Genomic DNA, 24,282 nt, shown 5'->3' on the forward strand with positions numbered 1-24,282 from the left:
AATCTAGGGCTATTATCTTCTCATAAAGCGTCGCACCTCATGGAACGCCTCTATATCGACTACGAATGACCCTTCCCCCAATCAAAGGGGAATGCCAACAAATTCATTCTTGTGCATGTAGATGGTTTCACAAGATTTTCCTGGTTATTTCCGACTAAGCTGGCTACCGCTCAGTCCACCATTTCTTGTTTAAATACCATCTTTGCGTCTTTTGGTCCGTGCCAATACTTGGTTTCTGGTAATACTAAAGCCTTTACCTTCAATCTCTTCCGTAAATTCTGTTTTGACCTGCCTATATCACACGTAACTACTTCAGCGTATTATCCTCAACCATCTCTGGCTGAACGGGTCAATCGTAATCTGAGATCGGCGCTTATTGCGTTTCATCATGATGCTCATTCCAGGTGGGACACATCCCTGCAATGGTTAGCCTTCGTTTTGAATTCGGCGGTTCATGAATCTCATAAGTTCACTCAAGCTTCATTGATTTGTGCCTAACACGCCGCTCTCTAACCTTTGGTCTCTTAGAGACATCCTACCTGAGAAAATAGATCCCGATAATATTAGAGATCTATGGAAGAAGGCTAAGGCCAATCTTAAAGCTTCTCATGAAAAGGTTAGGGAAAGATATAATCGTGGACGAAGGCCCACCAATTTAAACGTAGGAGATCAAGTCATGGTTAAAAACTTGGTCCCCACGGGCAAACTTGCCCCCAGTTTTCATGGGCCGTGCACCATTTTGGATTTCCTGACTCCTGTTACATTGTTGGTGAGCAATCCAGCCACCGAGAGGATCTTTAGGGTTCATATCTCACAGATAAATCCTGTGTAATATCCTTGTTAACAGTCATTAACATTTTGCAGGAGCTTAGAAGGTTATATATTTTTTGTTTTATTTTAAGGCCTTCCGCCCTAGGGATTAATTTCCCTATGTGTATGAGTGGAATGTACGATCTTTCCCTCCGGTTTTTCTCTTGTCCTTTTCCTTTGCGGCCATTACCAAGCCCCCGTCTCCTGCAAATCCACACTAGTGCCTAAAATCATCCACGCCGCCCAGGCCTCAGCATCACCAACAAAGATTGTACCCTAAAAATCAAGTTACCAATAACAGTTTTCAGTCGCCGAGATCTTATTGTTTCAGTGCCCCGCAGCCGTTCGGCGCCGTGCCGCCACCGAGGTGGGGAACGGTCCCACACCACTCCCGTGATGTCTTCCTGTGTAAGGCGCGCCGGAGTCTATCTCCCGGCAAAGGCGGAAGTGCGATGCACCAACCGCCAACTCATCTGGGGACTGCAGATATATCTTTGATCTGCGGCGTCCTTCACCACGACTACCCCTCTCATAGTAGCGGGAGAGGTGTATCTGAGGGTACTTGAGGGGTCCGGGCGACCTCAACTGGATATCGGCAGCGGCGACAGGTATTGCCGTCAAAATTGTCAGCATGTATTTCAAAGTATAAGGCAACAAAGACACTATAAAAGTGGAGTTCAACTAATTTCTAACTATCAACTTCAAAAAACTTGGAAATTTTCTTGGAAAATATTTTTTCCTTCTAAATTCTCCTCTGTCACCCCTTGGAAGGACATTTCGGGGGGGGGGAGGCCTGTACCGGGAGGTACACTTATACGCCGCACTTTTGAAACTTGCGCCAGTGAAACCTCCTCTACAGGAGAAACTCGGAACTTAAAACTGGACCAACTTATACATTTTCTCAGAAGATGTCACTACCGTAATTCTATTTTTGGTGATTCCTGAAATGTGTGAAATGCTACTTGTTTTGTTTTCCATTCAGCAAGAAGTTTGTAGATTCTCTCATAGAGGTCACTACTAAACTATGATCATGCACCCCGGTGCGAAGTGATGAACCTTTCAGAAGAAATTTTGTTTTCATAAGTTTTTCTTTTACTAAATTTCGTTCATTCATTTCTGGGTTGGCAATATTTATCCTGTCTTTCCGCCTGTTTTGATTTTAACCAATCAAGAATTTCTGTAATTAATGTCCAACCAATCACAGGTTTCTTCTTCGATTTGATGTGTAACTTTAAGCAACCCAATAAACGTGAGAGGGTGTGGCTGTTTTATTGATGAAAGGTCTCGAACTTTCCACGACGGTTTATAAACTGCTGATTTTCGCGTCTCTTAGCCACTTGATCGACATCTAACCTAGTGTGTGGACGTGTAGCAGGAGGCGGGAGGTGCCACTTTCATCAGCACTTAGGTCTTCAGTAAGGTAATGGCCGCTTAACATCTTTATTTCTTGCTAGCTCATAGTTTAACCCGCGGGAAAGGTCCGAAACCTTTACAATGTAACCTATCTTTCCAACATGTAATTTTCTGCCGTTTGATGTAAAACCTTCATAAAATCTGTAAGTGTAATTCGGGGATAGAGAGTGATTTACCCTCTCGAGCTCCCCTTCATTTTGGTTTGAAGTGACTACGTTTTGGTAACTGGTTCTCTTCCTTAAGGTTTTAAATTTCTTTCTTATACGGGTCACCTCCATAATTTGGGAATAACCCCTGTGTCATCGGCCTAGTGCCTTTTTAGGTTTTAAGAATGCACGTGTAGGAGCGTAAATACCCGCCTCCATTCCTCTTGGTATTTCGGGCCATTCACTTAACCTGTTCTTTTTCTGCTAAGACCCAGTAGGTTGGGTACAAGATACCCCCGTTTTATTTTGTAAATGGTGCCTTAATGGCAAGTAATTGTAAAGTATACTAGTCCCTTGAATAGGCTTGAAAACTGAGAGCGTGTCAGCTCTTTTCTTGTGTTGTAAAAGTGCCTCTTGGAGGCCTGATATTTTAATTGGGAGCAAGTGCTCCATGTATCAGGGGTTTTCTGCCCTTTTGAACAAATTGTTGCTTGGTTAAAGTTGAACTAGGAGCTCAAAAGTTGTAAAGCTTGGGGCTTGTAGCCCAAGTGTGTCTAGGATTTGAAATCTTGGATTTTTCTAAGCCCTTTTTATTAATTGCTATATCGTTGTTATACCACCTAGTGAAAACTTGTTAAATTTTGTAATTCTTGCTTGTTAAAGCTCAGAAAATATAACATTTGTTAAAGTTTTAATTTAACTTTGATTTGGTAGTTAGACCCATTCACCCCGGCACCTTCTTTCACCTCTGCTGGTCCACCAAACCACGGTAACACTTACAGTATTTATCAAGAACTGAACGTGTTAGAGGCTTAAACATTTGTATTTGGAATCTTCTTTCAAGGTAAAGGAACACGTGTTCCTTTGTCTTCGGATAATACACTTAAGGGGAGTGAATGAACTGAAAAATCAGTTAATTCTTTGTGTGAGGATACTTACATCTCAAAACTAAAATTGTTAAAGATGTGAAAATTGCTATTTGGAATCTCATTTAAAAATGAAGAAACACGTACTTTTGGGGAGGGGGAATTATCTTAACGGGTAGGAAGGGAGGTGAAAATGAAGTTGAATTACTTTTTATGAGTATACTTATATACGGTATCAAAAACTGAAGATGTTACAGACATGGAAATTGGTATTTGGAATCTCCTTTAAAAATGAAGAAACATGCATTTGTTTTGTCGGAAAATCGACGTAAGGGGTTTGGGGTTGAAAATAAGTATGTAAGTAAGGAGTTGAAATATGTTTATGAGGATACTTTATCCTAAAAACTGAAGCTGTTACAGGCGTAAAAATTGGTATTTTGAAATTCCTTTCATAATAAAGAAACACGTATTTTTTGGTTTCGGAAAGTCCACTTAAGGCGGGGGAGGGGTGGAAAGAAGCGAAGAAGAAGAAGAAGAAGAAGATGTTGAATAATTCTTATGAGTATACATTTATCTCAAAAGCTGAAGGTGTTACAGACGTATGGACATGAAATCTGGTATTTGGAATCTCCTTTGAAAATAATGAAACACGTATTTCCTTGGTTTTCGGAAAATCCAGTTTAGGGGCTGAAAAGAATTGGTAAAGCGGGTGAATTTTTATAATGACTACCGGTATATCTACATTATATGTCATAAACTTCACATGATACGGACAAGAAACTTGGTATTTGGAAGGTCCTTTAAAAATACAGGACCGGGAGAGTTGGCCGTGCGTTTAGGAGCCCGCAGCTGTGAGCTCGCATCCGGGAGATAGTAAGTTCGAACTCGAATGTCTGCAGACCTGAAGACGGTTTTCCGTGGTTTCCCATTTTCACACCAGGCAAATGCTAGATCTGTACCTTAATTAAGGCCACGACCGCTTTCTTTCCCAGCCTAGGCCTGTCCCATTTTCGCCATAAGGCCTATGTCTATCGGTGCGACATAAAGCAAATAGCAAAAAAATACAGGAGCCTGTACGTTTTTGTTTTCGGAGAAGGAACTTAACAGGGGGTGAAAAGAAGTGAAAAATATTAGAATTGTTTTTCATGAGGATACTTATATCTTAAAATTGAAGATGTTACAGACGAGAAAATTGGTATTTGGAATCTCCTTTAAAAATAAAGAAACATGAATTTTTGTTTTCGGAAAATACACTTTGATCAGGTGAGGGAAGGACTGATCAAGGGGATGAATTCCTTTTATGGGGATACTTATTTATATCGCTAAAACTGTAGATGTTACAGATGTGGGAATGGGTATTTGGAATCTCCTATAATAATAAAGATATATATATTTATTTTTTCGACTTGGGAGAAGACTGTTTCTACATGTATAGTCCTATGTTGCATGGTCGTCTTAGCCCCAAACATGGTTTACAAAGAGTTTCTGGGATAAATAAAACTCAATTTTTGGTTGAGTTTTTATACTTTAGGAATTTTCAGATAATGTCTTAGTACAGTGTTGAGAAACGATTACTTTGATCAAATTACGAAATCCACGCGAGTGAAGCCGCGGGTAATTGCTAGTTTTTAATATGGAGGAAATCCTTGAGGAGATCTGGTGTAGTGTCGTCCTGGGTGCCTTGGCGGTACTGAACCAGCGGCCGGACTGCATTCCTAGTCATTACCCAGCCAGGACTCGTTTCCATCCCGGTCCGCAGATTTCGACGACGGTCCAGGCTATTATTATTATTATTATTATTATTATTATTATTATTATTATTATTATTATTATTATTATCATTATTATTATTCTGGGCTTCACAGCAAGATGCAAGGCCGCTGCTTGGCGATAAATTTCATCTGCTGCCATTGTCATTGCTGACTATGTGACCAGCACCATTCTCGCGCGTAGGCAAGTGCAGGGGATTTCTGGGGATACGAATGTTATACTTCCGTGCATTATTGACCTTATTATACACGTGGACACTTGCACGGTCAATTTTATTCCTATCATTTATTTCAAATGTGTTTCAATTTTTTATATGTCAGGATAATCTACTGTAATCTAACTTTAGGTTCTCCGAAGGAAAAGATGGGTCTTGAAAACGAACCCAGGAAAGATTATGATTATGACCAGAATAAGTACATTATGAACAGTAAAATCAGTATTGGTCTCAACTCCTTTTTCACCCCACCACCGTAAAGTTGATTTACCCCCTCCCCCCAGAAAGGAAGGCGTGTTTCTTTATGTTTAAAGGAGATTCCAAATACAAGTGTTCACGTCCGTTACCTTCGGTTTTGATATATAAGTATCCCCATACAAAGAATGAACTTTTCTCACTTCCCTTCACCCCCCCCCCCACGTCTTAAGTGAATTTTCCCGACAAAAAATACTTGTTTATTTAATAGTAAAGTATCTTCTAAATATACCACGACTGCAAAATCTTTCGTTTTTGACATAATAGTTTCTTCATACAAATAATTAAACTAATTTTTCAATTCTATAAACGCCCTTAAGTGGATTTCCGGAAACAAAAATATGTAGTTCTTTATTTTTAAAGGAGTTTCCCAATACCAAATTACACGTCTGGAACATCTTCTTTTTAATATATTAGTATCTTAATTAAAAGAATACAACACGATTTACAGTCAATTTTATCCCCCCCAACCCAAGTGGTTTTTCCGGAAAATATACATTTTTCTTTATTTTTAATAGAGATAAAAATACCATTTTTCACTTATGTAACACGTTAAGCTTTTGAGATATACTATAGAAATGCTCATTTTAAAATTTCACCCCTTTTTTAATTACCCTTAAGTGGAGTTTCCAAAAACAAATCACCTATGTTTCTTTACATTTACAGGAGATTCCAAATATCAATGTTTACACCTCTAACATTTTATGTTTCTGAGATATACTGTAGGTATAGTCTTTCTATAAATTCACCCCAAATTGTCACTCATGTTCAACCGCCATTAATTGGATTTTGAAAAAACAAAAAAATACGTGTTCCTTTATTATTATTATTATTATTATTATTATTATTATTATTATTATTATTATTATTATTATTATTATTATTATTATTGATGTTCTGGACCCCACAGCAAGATGCAAGACCGCTACTTGGCGGTAAATTACATCTGCTGCCATTGTCGTAGTTGACAATGTGACCAGCACCATTGTCGCGTGTAGGCATGTGTGCGGGATTTCTGACGATACGAATTACGTACTTCCGTGCATTATTGACCTTATTATAGGGGTGAACAATTGGACGGTCAATCTCATTCCTATCGTTTATTTCAAATGTGTCTAAACTTTTATTTGTATGCCAGGAGAATCTACTGTAATCTAAGAACGTACTCCGAAGGAAAAGATGGCTCTTGTAAACGAACCCAGGAAAGATTAAAAATGGTCGGTTTATGATCAGAATAAGTACTCCGAAAATCTACAGCCTGTTTCTAGTCATTCGACAGGGTGGGGAATGGAATGAATAAAGCCCCATCTAGCGGCGACAAGATGAATTGTGCCGGCTGCCGAAGCCTGTCGCACTCCTCTGGGGTAATGATTAATGAATGACAAATGAAATGAAATTATATTGGACAATGTTGCTGGAATGAATGATGACAGGGAAAACCGGAGTATCTGGAGAAAAACCTGTCCCGCCTCCGTTTAGTCCAGCACGAATGTCACATGGAGTGACGGGGATTTGAACCACGGAACCCAGCAGTGGGAGGCCGGCGCGCTGCCGCCTGAGCAACGGAGGCTCCTTATAATTACATTATGAACAGTCAAATCAATTGGTCTCACCACCTTTTACAACCCACCGCCGTTAAATTTATTTACCCCCGCCCCCCCCCCCCGCCAAGAAAAAACTAAAAGAAGGTGTGTTTCTTTACGTTTAAAGGAGATTCCAAACACCAATGTTCACGTCTATTACCTCCAGTTTTGAGATCAAAATAATTCACTTTTTTCACTTTCACACCCCACCCCCACCCCTAAGTGAATTTCCGGCAAAATATACTTGTTTCTTTAATAGTAAAGGAACTTCTAAATAGGAATTATCACGACTCTAACTTCTTCAGTTTTTGATTTATGTGTCCTCATGAAAGGAATTCAACATCTTTTCACTCCCGCCCCCCCAAGATGATTTCCCCACCCCCCAAAACGGGTTTTTCTTTGTTTTTAAAAGCAATCTAAATACCAATTTTCACGTCTGTAGGCCCTAACAACTTTAGTTGTTATTCGATGTAAGTATTCTCATAGAATTAAGTCAATTAATTTTTCAATTCTTTCACCCCCCTTCATTGGATTTTCCGGGAATACGTGTTTCTTTACTTTTAAAGCAGATTCCAAATATCTAATTTCACGTCTGTAACATCTTCATTTTTGAGTTAAATGTAGCATAATTAAAAGAATTCAACACCATTTTCAGTCACGTTTACCCCCCCCCCCCTTGCACTTAAGTGTTATTTCCGAAAACTGAAAATACATGTTTCTTTAATTTTAATGGAGATAAAAAATACCATCTTTCACGTCTGTAACATGTTAAGTTTTTTAGATATACTGTATAAATTCTCATTTTAAAATTTCACCCCCGTTTTAGTTTCCCTTAAGAGGAGTTTCCAAAAAAAATCACCTATGTTTCTTTACATTTACAGGAGATTACAATTACCACTTTTTACGTCTGTAATGTTCTACGTTTCTCAGATATTCTGTAGATATAGTCTTTCAAAAAATTCACCCCAATTTGTCACTCCTGTTCAACCGCCATTCATTGGATTTTCCAAAAACAAAAAAATACGTGTTCCTTTATTTTTAAAGTAGATCCCATATATAAATTTTCAGTTCTGTAATATCTTCAGTTTCTGAGATATATGTATCATCATTAAAGGCATTCAACCCATTATTCACCCTTCTACAGCCCCTCCTATTGGGATTTACAGAAAACAAAAAATGTGTTCCTTTATTTTTAAACGAGACTCTAAATATCAATTTTTACATGTGTAAACTTTTATAGTTTTTTATATAGATGCACTTATTTTAAAAATCCATCCCATCCCCCCCCCGCTATTTGGATTTTCCAAAAGCAAAAAAACGTTTCTTTATTTTTTAAAGGCGATCCCAAATACCAATTTTCAGGTCTGTAATATCTTCAGTTTCTGAGATATGAGTATCCTCATTAAAGGCATCCAACCCCTTTTTCACCCTTCCTATTGGGATTTTCCGAAAACGAAAAATACATGTTTCTTTATTTTTAAATGGGATTCTAAATACCAATTTTTACATCTGTAAACTTTTAAAGTTTTGTAGATACACGCATTTTAAAAATTCACCCAATTTTCACCCCCCCCCCATTATTTGGATTTTCCAAAAAAGAAAAAATACATGTTTCTTTATTTTTAAAGTAGATCCCAAATACCAATTTTCAGGTCTGTAATACCTTCAGGTTCTGAAATATAAGTAGCCGCATTAAAGGCATTCAACCCATTTTCACCCTTTTCAACCCTTCCGATCGGGTATTTCCGAAAACAAAAAAATACGTGTTTGGTTTTGAAGGAGATTCTAAATGCCAATTTTTACATCTGTAAACTTTAAAATTTTGAGATCTATATACACTCATTTTAAAAATTCACCCCCTTTTCACTCCCATTAATTGGATTTTCCAAAAACAAAAAATATGTGTTTCTTTATTTTTAAAGGAGATCCCAAACACCAATTTTCAGGTCTGTAATATCTTCAGTTTCTGAGATATAAGTATCCATATTAAAGGCATTCAACCCATTTTTCACCCGTTTTCACCCCTACTATTGGGATTTTCCCAAAACACAAAAATACATGTTTCTTTATTTTTAATGAAGATTCTAAATACCAATTTTTACATCTGCAAACTTTCAAAGTTTTGAGATATAGATACACTCATTTCAAAATTCATTCCTCTTTTCACCCTCCTGTTAATTGGATTTTCCAAGAACAAAACATACGTGTTTCTTTATTTTTAAAAGTATCAAAATACCAATTTTGAGGTCTGTAATATCTTCAGTTTCTGAGATATAAGTACCGGTATCCTGATTAAAGGCATTCAACCCCTTTTTCACCCCTTTTCACCCCTCCTATTGGGATTTTCTGAAAACAAAAAATACGTATTTCCTTATTTTTAAGGAAGATTCTGTATACAATGTTTACATCTGTAAACTTTTAATGTTATGAGATATAGATACACTCCTTTTAAAATTTAAGCCTCCTTTTCATACCCTTAGAGACGGAGTATCCAAAAATCCTCTCTTAGCGGGCACCTACATCTTAATATGAATGTTTCCCCAAAATTTCATTTTTTTATTTCCTGTAGTTTTGGCTCTGCGATGATGAATCTGTCAGTCAGTCAGTCAGTCAGAACAAGTTATTTTATATATATAAATTATGAATGGCTATATTATGCTGAAGTATGCCAGCACTGTGATGTAGGAGTAGTGATCCTGCCTCTCGCGTGAGGGTTTCGGGTTCGTTTTCGGGCCAGTCCAACGGTGTTCATTCTGGACTGCGGCCTGGAACAGAGGAGCTGTTGGATATGAGGCAGTGGACCCGTTCTTGAAAGCCGAGCAATACAGCCAAGGATGTTGTCATACTGACCGAGTGACATTCTAATTTCTGCAAGCCATGTGGCTGGACATCAGTTGTCCTCGCAAGCCAAGGTCCACAATGAGCACTATGTAGCTGGCTGCTTCATATGTTGAAGTACTATGCCACGTTGAAGAAGTCAATGAGATACAGTTTGGATCTTATACGGCCGAGCATGTAGATGTACATTAGTTGTCGATTCAATTCAGAGGGAGTTTTTTTGGCTTATTATGCACTTAGTTTCAAATTATGTACTTATTCCGAAAATGCATATCCCACATTTGTCATCGAGTGGCAGGTGTCACAGTTTACGAGAGTAATGAGAAACTTCACTGTTATAAAGCAATATACACCAGCCTCAGAATTAACATTTTCCATTCGAGTTAATTGAACAAACACTGGAGTTAACTGAACGTAGGGCAGAATCTGGGGTATGTACAATTCGGATCAACAACTGCGAGGCAACGTCGTTCATTTCATTCATGTCAGAAGAAATACAGGTTACCTTTACACAGAGAAGTTATGATAAAATGTACAATATTCGGTGCGTAATGTCTATGAAGATATGAACATTAAATAAAGAATTTAGGCCTGTAAACATTTGTAAGATCTTTGATCGAGTAAGGTTCTGAAGTTTGGTCCCTAATACCTAATTTACAGGTGTTTCAGCTCAAATTACTCAAGTCATACGTCCAACCACAAAATGCAGATAGCTCTTGGTGTATTAAGATGACCTGTGAATATCACTCCATTCAAACGAGTAGACATTGCCAAGTTTATTAATAGCCAGAAACTTGCTTCTATGGGAGATACTGTTAGAATGCGGTGAATCATCAACTGGAAATCAACAGAAGAAATTACGTGGAAGATGCTAGCCAGGATACGTGAAGGCGACTGAGGCGTCTGTAGGTGTCCTGGGAAGATGCTTTCTTGTGGTTATTGCTAGCCTGGTAGAGACCTCCGCCAGAGATGTGTTGTGTCTGCCGAGTATAAAAATAGCATGGTAATATGATAGAGGACAGTTTTGTGTGTGGTGAGTTGCAGGAATTGTGGAGGCAGTACAAACACTCAGTCACAATGGAATAAACCGTATCAGATTAAAATCCGTTGGCCTGGCCGGGAATAGAACCCGGGCCCCTAAGACCGAAGACCAAGACGTAGACCACTCAGCATTGAGCCGTACAGACTTTCGGGATGCCAGGGGGGGAGAAGACTGGCAGAGGAATGTCAGACTGGGTGAGGAATGTCGGAAAGGAAGAAACCTACTTCCGATTTTAACGCCGGAAGAAGAAGAAGAAGAGTATTTACACTGAAGCAGCCGTGATGACAGCCTAAACGCTATGGATGTACCTGCCTGATGACAGCTAATCACAAAGCTGAAGCGATAAGTACATTTCGAAACTTCTAGGCCTGCAAGTTGTATAACCCCCATAATCGTAAATAGATAACTTTATGACTGTAAATAAATTATAGTATAGGTAACTGTCTCAAGCTGTTTCAAAGGGATTGGAGTTTTCTTAGTTTTATTGTATTTTTCATAGCGCATTTGTCTTCAATGGTTGGGTAACAATTCATTTTATTGTGAAGCAGGGAATTTCATGCATGACATATTTATAAGATCCTACTGTTGATTAAGTGTGAAGTATCGTAATGAAAAGGGGTTAGTGTTCATTAGATTGTTTCCAGCTACCATCAATTTTTAGATTGCTATGGTTCGTGAGAAGGTTCTTATTTATTTTATACTTCACTAGTAATAAATGTGACTCCCACAATCTGTAGTTTTAAGACTGCTGATCAAGAGGATGTGCAGACGTGACAGCGGGGTGCGAACCGTAATTGATTTAGTACGCGAGTGTTACAGTTAATTTAAATTCCCGAAGGATGGAGTCTTCTACATAAATATGCGTGTGTTTGAGATATCGGGATGAGAGCGGGAGCCCATCCCACAGGTCAATGTCTGGAAGCCTGGGCCGTGGACAGAAATGTGCTATTGGAGTCTGGACAATCCTTACTGGGTGCGACAGGCGGCCCATCAAGTACGATGGGGAGTGAATGTTTGGTGTGGAATCTTGGGGGATCGCCTGATTGGACCTTATTTCTTTGAGGGCCATTGGATGGGCTCAGGTTACCTGCACGTTCTGCATCAGGAACTCCCACTGCTGGTGGAGGATGTGCCCTTGCACGATTAGTGCGAAGTAACATGCCGCACCTGGGATAATGATATTGAGGCAGATAGAAGCCGGATCATTAAAGAAGAGAGATATTCTTATGTGAGAATAATAATAATAATAATAATAATAATAATAATAATAATAATAATGGAAACTGCCGCATTGTGTGCGGGAGATGAGAGTGAAAGTGGCCCACCAGCCGGGAGCGTCTTGCCTGAAAGAGGCAATGACTCGAGCGAAGTCTTGCCTTGCCACCGTTTGGGATATTATGCTAGCTGTTCATTGGCCTTACCATGATGTAACAGTCACATGCAGGATCATAGATTACCACCGTCGTTGTAAAATCAATATTTCACGAGATGAAAGAACTCCTCCCATTTTCTTCATTTATTAAGTTGAATCGATATAGGGAATTTCAGGAAAATGCACCCCGGATGTCTGGAGAGCATGGCTTAGATTTCCATGCGGCAGTGATGACCATGGTCGCTGTCAGTGATCCTGGATGGATCATACCTTCCATATACCTTATTGTATATAAAATGCGGTATCTCTTGTGTTCCATTTTCAGATAATTGCTAGTGTTCATGTCGTATATTGTGTACTTATTTGTTCCTTGGATGTATTGTCCTACAGGAAACAACGTTGTTTGAAATCTGTTTGTCAGATAGTGTTTAAGAATATCCTGGTGAAACAAGCGTTATGCGACAGTTTGATCATTCATATATGCAGACAGGATTTAATAGCCTAATTCTGCATATGACTTTTACGTATGTTGGAAGTGTGCTTAATATACTTTATTAAACACCTCAACCATCATGAACCATACAGTTGTGAAACTATGAAACCATGATACCGGAATGGTAATTATTCTACGAGATGTGCCCTTTTATTATGTGTATTTGTTTAACTAATGGGTGTGTAATAATATAGTGAGTGTCAACGATCACTTATTAGTTAGAAGGGGGACGCCTCTTCGATATCATTAAGAGTATGAAGTACAAAGATGCAAATCAGATAGAGACTGAAAGACATTTAAGTCACTACTAATAAATAAAACATATATTTCTGTATGTAAAACTTTGTGGCATATCTTCTCTACATAATTTAATATGTGTTTTTCTCAGTTCGTTAAAGATCCTGCTTTTAGTGTAAGGAACACAATTCTTCTCATTTGGTCCTGAAAGTCGTATTCAACTCATGTTTAGATTCCTCTACTTTCTGGAGAAGTGATTTGGTGCCCATTTATAGCGAACAGACCATCGACCCGTATGCTCTTGAGTTCAGCCGTGGATATTGTGGAGTAGAGGTGATGGGACTTCAATGCCGCGGTTGTTTCCCGAAGGTCTCATTCAACAGGTTCCAGACAGCCATCGTATTCGTGAAGTGAAATAATTAATTATGCCCTGGAGCCCAGGACAGGTGCAGTATGTACTCTGCTCTCGTCGTACTACCAGCATGTCCGCAGCAGTGTAGCGTAGCGGATGTGGTTAGGCGTTCGCGTAGCAATCGATGGAATGTGCCAGCGGTGATTCGATTCCTGCATCGTTCAAATATTTTTGCATCGGAATAAAGTTTGAATACGTAAACACAGGCCACATTGAAACAGTAGAATGACGCTGTTATTCATCTTGTGCCCTGCGCATACTCCGCTGGTTAGGGCCTGAATGTACTGTAATCTCTGCTGTCATTCGGCATGTCTTCCACAGAGGAATACCTTGACATGCTCCTCACTTATGGGGAAGGAAGACACGACGCGTGCGAGGCAATACGTCTGTACCACGAACGATCCCGACAGGCGACTCCCGACTGCTACGACATTCCGCCGTGTTGAAAGACGCCTAGTGACAACAGGAGTGATTTCCAACCAGCCACCAGTCCGCGATAAGCCCGTTACATCGGGTGAAACAGAAGAGGCCGTCCTGGAGGCAGCTCGTAATAATCCACACATAGGTACAAGGGCTATTGCACGACAGGTGAACACCAGCCAGCCGTCCGTTTGGTGAATACTGCATGAACATAAATTTCACTCATACCATCTTGAGATAAACCGACAGCACTATGGGCGGGATTTCGAAGCTCGAATGGAGTTCTGTCGGTGGCTATTAGGCAGGCTGGACAATGATGTAGTATTCGTATCGCATACCTTGTTCGCGGATGAATCGCACTTCCACAATAATGGGAACGTCAATCGCCACAACATGCACTATTGGAGTCTGGACAATCCTCACTGGGAGCGACAGGCGGCCCATCAAGTACGATGGGGAGTGAATGTTTGGTGTGGAATTTTGGGGGTTCGCCTGATTGGATCTTATTTCTTTGAGGGCCATTGGACGGACCCAGGCTACTTGCACTTTCTGCATCAGGAACTCCCACTACTGATGGAGGATGCGCCCTTGAACGATCATTTGTCCATGTGGTTACAACAGGATGGAGCTCCACCACATTCGACTTCACCCATTCGCAACCGTCTAAACAAGGAACTTCCAAGGAAATGGACAGGACCGGGAGGCCCTGCTTCTTGGCCCGCCAGATCACCGGATTTAACGCATTAGACTTCTTTTTGTGGGGATATTTGAGAACGTCGTTTACACTCAAGCACCGGAAAAACCCAACAAGCTACAGCAACTCATCGCAGACGCCGGCCGAGCAATTACAACTGGAATGCTTCAGTGCACAAGACGATCTATTGGATACCGGGCCCGAATGTGCATAAACCAAACGGTCATCACATCGAACATTTGCTGCGATAAAACGTTGTCAGGGCAGTTGTGTTACTATTATTTCCGGTCTGTATGTGTCCGGCCTGCTAACTAATCGACCCTTCTTAAGGCCACAGGCACATTCATTCACACACAATTTGCATGAAAGCGGGTATTGAACTTACATTGCGTGCGGTACGTATTAAACATAATTTTAAAAGTTTGTAATCTTCGCACCGGACTCGAACCTCACACCTGACCTGCAAGCCCGCTTCGCCATGCCTTTACCGATTTCACTGCGGTTCCGTACGGCACACTGGGCAGCTTATAGCAAGTATTAGGTTTACTGCGGTCACAATATCAATTTAGTGTTCCGCCGGCGTGTCAGGTTCATATGATCTAGAAGGCACACGCATGTCTTCTATTGTTTAATACGAATATGACATTACGGCGTCCTATCATGGTGAAGCGGTAAATACCAAGACATCCGGTTGTGTCTTGAGCATACCGGCAGGGCTGATATTTTCAGGACAGAATGAATATTGTAGGTTGCATAAAACTACATTGACCGGGCGAGTTGGCCGTGCGTGTAGAGGCGCGCGGCTGTGAGCTTGCATCCGGGAGATAGTAGGTTCGAATCCCACTATCGGCAGCCCTGAAAATGGTTTTCCGTGGTTTCCCATTTTCACACCAGGCAAATGCTGGGGCTGTACCTTAATTAAGGCCACGGCCGCTTCCTTCCAACTCCTAGGCCTTTCCTATCCCATCGTCGCCATAAGACCTATCTGTGTCGGTGCGACGTAAAGCCCCTAGCAAAAAAAAAAAAAAAAAAACCTACATTGGAAGGGGCGGATGAATCACGCTGTATATCTGTCAATGCAGCGTGTTTGGAAAAGGCCATGATATGTTTTCTCAACCATGAAAACGAAGAAAGATCCTCAGAGCTTCATTTTTCAATATTACTCATATTGAACGGTAAACTTATTCTGGTCCACCTCTGTGGTGTAAGCTGCCATCTCCGGAGGCTCGGGTTCGATTCTCGGCTCTGCCAAGAAATTTTAAAATTGGTACGAGGACTGGAACGGGCTCCACTCTGCCTCGGGAGGTCAACTGAGTAGAGGCGGTGTCGATTCCCACCTCAGCTCTCCTCGAAGTGTTTTTCCATGGTTTTAAACAAATGCCGGGATAGTACCTGTCTTAAGGCTACGGCCGCTTCGTTCCCTCTTCCTTTTCTATCCCTTCCAATCCTCCCATGCCCCCACAAGGCCCCTGTTCAGCATTAGAGGTGAGGCCACTTGGGCGGGCCAACTCAGCCTCGGGAGGTCAAGTGAGTAGAGGTGGGTTCGATTCCCACCTCAGCCATCCTCGAAATGGTTTTCCGTGGTTTCCCCACTTCTTCTCAAGGCAAATACCGGGATTGTAACTATCTCTAAAGCTACGGCCGCTTCCCTCCCTCTTCCTTGCCTGTCCCTTCCAATCTTCCCATCCCTCCACAAGTCCCCTGTTCAGAATAGCAGGTGAGGCAGCCTGGGCGAGGTACTGATCCTCCTCCCCAGTTATATCCCCCATCTCAAAATTCTCGCGCTCCAGGACACTGTCCATGAGTTGGTAGAGGTGGGATCCATCACGGAGTCCGAGGGAAAAACCGAGCCTGGAGTGTGAACAGATTAAGAAAGAAAGAAAGAAGAAATTTATTCCACAAAATTGTAAGTTGGATAAATTATTTTCAAGTAAACATACATGGCTACGCTCAAAATTTTATGTTTAATTTTTAATAAACGTATGTTTCATTGACTTTGTTACAAACGTTTCTGGAGAGATGATCCATGTAAATGCTTCATACAGGAACCTATGTCTTGAAATGGACGGTTTTAAAAAATTTTCTTCCATAGATTTTCAATGCGGAAATCTCAAAATGTACAGAGTATTTTGTAAATATGTTGGAAGGCAGTAAGTAAATATGGACTATTTCGAGTTAAAATTGTCATGTAGACATGCTTCTAATTTACAATGTGTTTGGACGTAGACTTCTGCACCAATAAAGGCATCGATAGATCATTTGTAATGCATTGTTGCACATTATGTAAGATGCTTGCACCAATAGGTCACTTGTGTTGAACCATTGCACAAAGTAACGGTTTTTGCATCAAGAAATACTTCAGTAAGTTAACTATGTGCCTTTAATAATTATTGTAAGTTTGTTCTTATGCACACTATACATCTTCTTCCTCTGTATCTGCTTACAATCCAGGGTCTGTTTTTCCCTTGGACTCAGCGAGGGATCCCACCTCTACCACCTCTTGGACAGTGTCCTGGAGCTTCAGACTCTGGGTCGGGGATAAAACTGGGGAGGATGACCAGTACCTCGCCCAGGCGGCCTCACCTGCTATGCTGAACAGGGGGGATGGGGAGATTGGAAGGGATAGACAAGGAAGAAGCAAGGAAGCGGCCGTGGCCTTAAGTTAGGTACCATCCCGGCATTTGCCTGGAGGAGAAGTGAGAAACTACGGAAAACCACTTCCAGGATGGCTGAGGTCGTAATCGAACCCACCTCTACTCAGTTGAGCTCCCGAGTCTGAGTGGACCCAGTTCCAGCCCTCGTACCACTTTTCAAATTTCGTGGCAGAGCTGAAAATCGAACCAGGGCCTCCGGGGGTGGCATCTAATCACATTAACCACTACATGACTGGGGCGGACATGCACCTGGTAGGCCAAGACCAATATGCTGTATTCCCACGATTACTACCATATAGAATGATAATGCGACTGTTGTCCGCCTGTGTGATGTAGTGGTTAGCGTGATTAGCTGCCACCCCCCGGAGATCCGGGTTCGATTCCCGGCTCTGCCACGAAATTTGAAAAGTGGTACTAGGGCTGGAACGGGGTCCACTCAGACTCGGGAGGTCAACTGAGTAGAGGTGGGTTCGATTCTCACCTCAGCCATCCTGGAAGTGGTTTTCCGTGGTTTCCCACTTCTCCTCCAGGCAAATGACGGGATGGTACCTAACTAAAGGCCACAGCCGCTTCCTTCCCTCTTCCTTGTCTATCCCTTCCAATCTTCCCATCCCATCCCCCAAGGTCCCTGTTCAGCATAGTAGGTGAGGCCACCTGGGCGAGGTACTGGTCATTCTCCCTAGTTGTATCCCCCGACCCAATGTCTCACGCTCCAGGGCACTGCCCTTGAGGCGGTAAAGTTGGGATCCCTCGCTGAGTCCGAGGGAAAAACCAACCCTGGAATGTAAGCAGGCTAAGAAAGAAAGAAAGAAAGAAAGAAAGAAAGAAAGAAAGAATTCGACTGTTTATGGAAGGAATAAAAGTGAAGTAATCTTGAACAGGTCAAGAAGGCTTTTGGAAGAGTAATCCTGGCACTAGTGGTTAGCCTTTACCCGGAGGAATTAGCCTGGTACTTATCATGGGGCAGTCTGAGTAAATCCCGGGGTCATGCGTCTCTACAGATGTTGAAGTCTTGTTTCTATTTTTTCGATTTTCCAACATGTAATCGAAATCATCTTTCCGGGTAAATCGTATTCTCCGCGGCCTTAATCTAATTACTTGGGGACTGCATTGTGAGTGAATTAGCCCAGTTTTACGGTCAGATGTCTTTCTTGACACCAGCCCGTCGTAGAGGGATGTGTTCACCATTGCGTGTTTATTAGTTGGTAGTGTATTGTGTTGTGTTGTGTGTAGATGGAGATGTGTATTAAGTCGAACAAAACAAAACAAAACACCTAGTCCCCAAGGTAGAGGATTTAAACGGACGGGTTAAAAATCCCCAGACTGGCCGGGAATCGAAATCGGGTCTTTCTGAACCGGAGGTCAGAACTTCACAGGTAAACCCAGCATGCTTTTTCCACCATGATTAAACAGTCTCCTTCCTGGCAGAAACGGAGGAAATGCGATACATCGCCTTCGAACTCATACAAAATTGCAAGTCTACTACCTTCAGTAACAATAAAATCACAGTGAGTCAACAAAGGAATTACAGCATAAATATTTCTTCATTTCCTTGCTACGGGTTGTAATTTTGTGAAAATGTGTAGAGGCCCTAATAATCTAATCACATTATAACTTCACCTCCGGTCTATGTAGAGGGAATACTGTACATCGTAAAGAACAGGAAAACTAGCGAGATGGATGCATGGTTTGAGGCTCGTAACTGTGAGCTTGCATTTGGGAGATAGTGGGTTCGAGCCCCACTCTCAGCTGTCCTAAAAATGGTTTCCCCACTTTAATTAATTAAGGCAACGGTTGTTTTCTTCCCAGTCCTAGCCCTTTCCTGTCTCTTGCGACGTAAAAAAATAGAATCGTGTAATCTTAAGAGTTTACTAGAAATACGTAGCAAAAATATCAAAAGCTAATACCGAAACCATTGACTTGCATAACCGTTTTCACAGACGTGACATCACAGCTGACATAATTTATTGGAAATTGTGTAAGCTGTCTGAAATATACATCGAAGTTAACTCTTAGAATGGACTCTAACCACAACCCGTAGCAGAATATGACGCAATTGAAAACGAGTGGAATTCCCTGCCATTTCAAACAGCACAATAGATGCCAATAACTCGAACTTCACCTTCACAGAATACATTTTAATGGCGTGTGGCCTCCGGAGGGGCCTCGTGCAGTTGACGCCGTATAGACGACGTGCGGATCTGTGAGGACGGGGCCCTGCCTAAGATGAAATCTAGTGATGAAGACGGTACAAGCACCCAGCCCCCGAACCATAGGAATTAACTAATGTAACTTAAAATCTCCGACCGGACTGGGAATCGAACTCGGGACCTCTTGGACCAAAGGAAGCATGCTAATCATTTAATTTTAATTTTTACTTTTTTTAAAATTAGTGATGTTTTCTTATTTGTCTCACTCTTTCCTTGTTTTCCTTTCCTTACATTTATTTAAGAACGACACACACACCCATTTCCATTTCCAAACTGTCATAAATCTGCAAATGAGGACATCCGTCAAGTACATTATATGGTTATAGATTTCAAGTGTCCTCAGAAACAGTAATATTGATTACGTTGGTCGCCCACCTGAAGCTCCCTCCATTCCTATACAACAATCTTCAAATAAGTTATTAATTAAAGCATGAAGAAACAATATACATCTGGTGTTTCTACCAAGAATGACATCATTGAGTAGTCGCTTAATAATTCCTGTCACCATGTTGCCTCAATCAAAACCTGAACTGACCGAAATTAAATTCATATAAACATATATGTCCGCCTCGGTGGTGTAGTGGTTAGTGTGATTAGCTGCCACCTCTGGAGGCCCGGATTCGATTCCCGGCTCTGCCACGAAATTTGAAAAAAAGTGGTACGAGGGCTGAAACCGGGTCCACTCAGCCCCAGGAGGTCAAATGAGTAGAGGTGGGTTCGATTCCCACCTCAGCCATCCTGGAAGTGGTTTTCCGTGGTTTCCCCACTTCTCCTCCAGGCAAATGCTGGGATGGTACCCAACTAAAGGCCACGGCCGATTCCTTCCCCCTTCCTTGTCTATCCCTTCCAATATTCCCTTCCCCCACGAGGCCCCTGTTTCATCATAGCAGGTGAGGCCACCTGGGCTAGGTACTGGTCATTCTCCCTAGTTGTATCCCCGACCCAATGTCTCACGCTCCAGGACACTGCCCTTGAGGCGGTAGAGGTGGGATCCCTCGCTGAGTCCGAAGGAAAACCAACCCTGGAGAGTAAACCGATTAAGAAAGAAAGAAAGAAAGAAAGAAAGAAAGAAAGAAAGAAAGAAAGAAACATAGATTACGGCCGATTCGGCGAATATAACACGAGTATTATGCTACATAGCCGTGGCACCCCTAATCAAAGGAATCGGTATCCAGCCGCTCTTAAAATGGTTAGTCAGCCCCACGTAGCCGATGTATTTACCATATACAAATGCTTGTTGAGAGCTCCGTCAGTTACAAGTTTTATTGTTGATCAATTCAGATTGGTAGTGAACTCAAAATCAGTACTAAATTAAGAAAATCGCCTATGTTTCGGCAAAAAAGAAAAGCAGAAACTACGGAAACAAGCTTACTCAAGTCGCCTCTCCAGTGAACGTCAGCTTTCTGAGGCAGCTCTCCAGTGTCCAGACATGAGTATAGGAATGACTTTGATGTTTCTTAGTTAAATGAAGTCATATTCATACCTAAGTAGATTGACTGATTTCATAATCACCCTACAGTCTAATTGTATTGCCGTCCTCAGCTTTGTATACTCATAATCAATAGTTACTAAAGATTACTATTTCAGTGCGTGCAATACTTACGTTACTATTTCAAAACGGGGTTTACTGTAAATTAAGAATCTCTTCCAAAAATTTCTGAAACTGAGTGTGAGAAAAGCTTTTGATGAAGACTAGGGCTGATGACGGGATCAGAGTATTTAAGTACCCGTTACGACGGTTACCCGAAGTGACGTTACACATAGTACCAGTGCTTACATGTATTTCCAGCGGCACATTTGATTCCCTTTCCCCACATGAGATCACTTCTCTGCTCCACCACCTTTCTCCCTGTACCCTGAGAACTTTCATTTACTTATTTCCATTTTTTTGTAAGAGCCTAAATTGAGGGTCGCAATTTTCCCTATGTATCGTTTTGATTACTGTATATATAGTACCGGTAAAAATAATTTGGTTTATTTATAGTCTACTTAGAAATAGTCAACTCAACTTTTGACACATTTTGCCACTGGTTCGAAAGTATTGGCCAGTTACTCCATTTTTTGTTAATATAGACATCTAATGTTTTTTTCTTAGGTTTAAGTGTAGGAATAATTAAAATGTTTTGAATAAAATATTTTTCCGGTAAATAAATAATAATACTGTATGTGACTAAAATGCAATTATTCAAACTAATTTAGAGATGGTCTCACACCTACTTCCCAAACTCCCTCTGTAGCGTACCATTCCACTCCCCATATCTTTAAACCATTAGAAACTGAGCTTAACCATCGTCTTCTTGGTCTCCTAATTCTCTTACCCTCCATGACCGAGTCCATTATTCTCCTAGGTAACCCCTCCTCATCCATTCGTCTCACATGACCCCACCACTGAAGTCGGTTCATGAGTACAGCTTAAAAAGTCGAGTCAATTACTAGCTTATCCTTTATCTCCTCATTCCGAGTACCCTACTGCCCTTATTCCCACCTGTTTGTATCAGCGAGGAAGTCACTTGACGGAAGAAATTCCTAGTGTTTTTGTTTTGTTCTTTTTTTACATATCGTTACAGGAATTAACGTTTCTTGATATGCCCTATCGAATGACGTTAGTCTGCTCTTGCGACTAGATTGATCCAATCGTACCATTTCCGTGTAATATGCCATGGTATCTGGTGTGATCGGAATGTTAAAGTGGCATAATTGTTAGTCCTTCTAGGTTTCCCTTTTGCTAACTGCCGCTTGCTACATTTTTATCACTGTTGTACCATAAAATCATGTAATACACTCAGGTTCATTGTAGCCATACACGTTCGAGTGTACTGAGGTATATTTTGAAATATAGTAATAATAATAATAATAATAATAATAATAATAATAATAATAATAATGTTATTAATTCTACCTTTCATTTCTATTTACCAAAACAAGCCCAAATCCCATGGCATTACAGCCCCTGAATGGCCTACCAAGCGGCCGCTGCTCAGCCCGAAGGCCTGAAGATTACGAGGTGTCATGTGGTCAGCACGACGAATCTCTCGGCCGTTATTCTTAGCTTCCGAGACCGGGGCCGCTATCTCACCGTCATACAGCTCCTCAATTCTAATCACGTAGGCTGAGTGGACCTCGAACCAGCCCTCAGGTCCAGGTAAAAATCGCTGATCTGGACGGGAATCGAACCCGAGGCCTCCGGGTAAGAGGCAGGCACGCTACCCCTACACCACGGGACCGGCTTCATTTCTATTTAGCGAGTATAAATCAATCACCCACACAAAATTAATCTGAGTACGTACCTTGTACTGACCGACTGAAAATCATACTCGGCAATGCAGAAAGTTATGACTTTTATATAAAACATCAATGGGAAAGTGCATTTTTCTTTTAAATTGTACAAATATATACAACTCCGGTACCTTGACAGTGTACCGCAGGTCTCCATATTGTGCGGCAAACAATTCTACCACAGTACATAGACAATTCTAACGAAATTTCTTCGCATTTTCGTATCTCGTCCGCCTCTCTGGTGTAGTGGTTAGTGTGATTAGCTGCCACCCCCGGAGGTCCGAGTTCGAATCCCGGCTCATCCACAAAGTTTGAAAAGTGGTACCAGGATTGGAACGGGATCCACTCAGCCTCGGAAGGTCAACTGAGTAGAGGAAGTGTTCGATTCCCACCTCGGCCTTCCTCGAAGTGGTTTCTTGTCGTTTTGCACTTTTTCTTCAGGTAAATGGCGGGATGTACCTAAGTCCGCTACCTTCCCTCTTCCTTAGCTATCTCTTCCAATCTCACCATCCTCCACAAGGACCCCGTTCAGCATAGCAGGTGAGGAAGCCTCTCCAGTTGTATCCCCGACCAAGTTTCTCACGCTACAGGACACCGCCCTGGAGGGGGCAGAGGTGGGATCACTCTCTGTGAGTCCAAGAGGAAACCAAACCTGGACGATAAACTGATTAAGTAATACTAATTTTCATATCTCGAATTATCGACAAGTCAAAAGAAAACATTTTGACGCCATGACACCGTGGTTACAAAGTCGGAATAATTCGTGCATTCCCTAATGATACGAGTTATTGAGATTTGACTCTGTCCGCAATGGAAATTCACGAAGAGCGGACGGTCGCTACTATAGCAGTTACTTCATTCGATTTCATTTCGTTTTATTTGTGTGTGTGTGTATTGAATTAAAACAGAAATAAATGTACCCATTCGGTTACACCGTCCCTTAAAGGTGTACTCTTTACAGAGGGAGCTTGCTGTGTAGCTGTTGATTTGCATTCGGGATATGATGGATTCGAACCCCCCTGTCGGTAGCCCCGAAGGTGGTTTTCCGTGGGTTCCAATTTTCACACCTTAATTAATGCCACAGTTGCTTCCTTCCCAGTCTTAGTCATGTCCTCTTCCATCGTCGCCATAAGACCTATCCATTTCGGTGAGACATAAATCTAATAACAAAGAATAAATACACTCTCAGAAAAACTTACCGGTATCTGCATTTGTCGGAGACATTAGTAAAGCAATTAGAAGAAACACGAAGACCGCCATGACTTCCTCAAACACAGTGCGCTACTACCCTGGGATATGAAAAGCTCACGAACGTATCTCCGGAAATTCCTCTCCTCATTAATGCAACCACATTCAATTGGCGAGTTGTACATCCGATATAAGTAGTATATGCTTCGTGGAGGGAAACAGTGGGAAGGAAGTATGAAATCGCTTTTCCGCGTCATAATCATTTCAATATATACAGACCGGTACGTTCTTAGTGTTACTGTACGTGTTTGGAAACGAGATTTTGAAAGAATCTGCCACCGAGCTTGATAGCGGCCATTATCCAGTAATCGGGAGATAGTGCGCTCGAA

The 24,282-nt window shown here is 41.4% G+C and overlaps 1 protein-coding gene across 1 annotated transcript in view; it reads right to left on the minus strand.

Annotated features, from left to right (window-relative positions):
* LOC136862863 (melanization protease 1) overlaps positions 1-23,971 on the minus strand; it is a 176,103-nt gene extending 152,132 nt beyond the window's left edge. The window contains exon 1 of the mRNA XM_067139128.2: positions 23,905-23,971. Coding sequence (XP_066995229.2) covers positions 23,905-23,965 — 61 coding nt within the window. The 5' untranslated portion in view covers positions 23,966-23,971. The remainder of the gene's footprint in view (positions 1-23,904) is intronic.
* Positions 23,972-24,282: the final 311 nt, after the last annotated feature.

Source organism: Anabrus simplex, chromosome 2 (genome assembly GCF_040414725.1).
Source record: "Anabrus simplex isolate iqAnaSimp1 chromosome 2, ASM4041472v1, whole genome shotgun sequence".
NCBI lineage: Eukaryota > Metazoa > Arthropoda > Insecta > Orthoptera > Tettigoniidae > Anabrus > Anabrus simplex.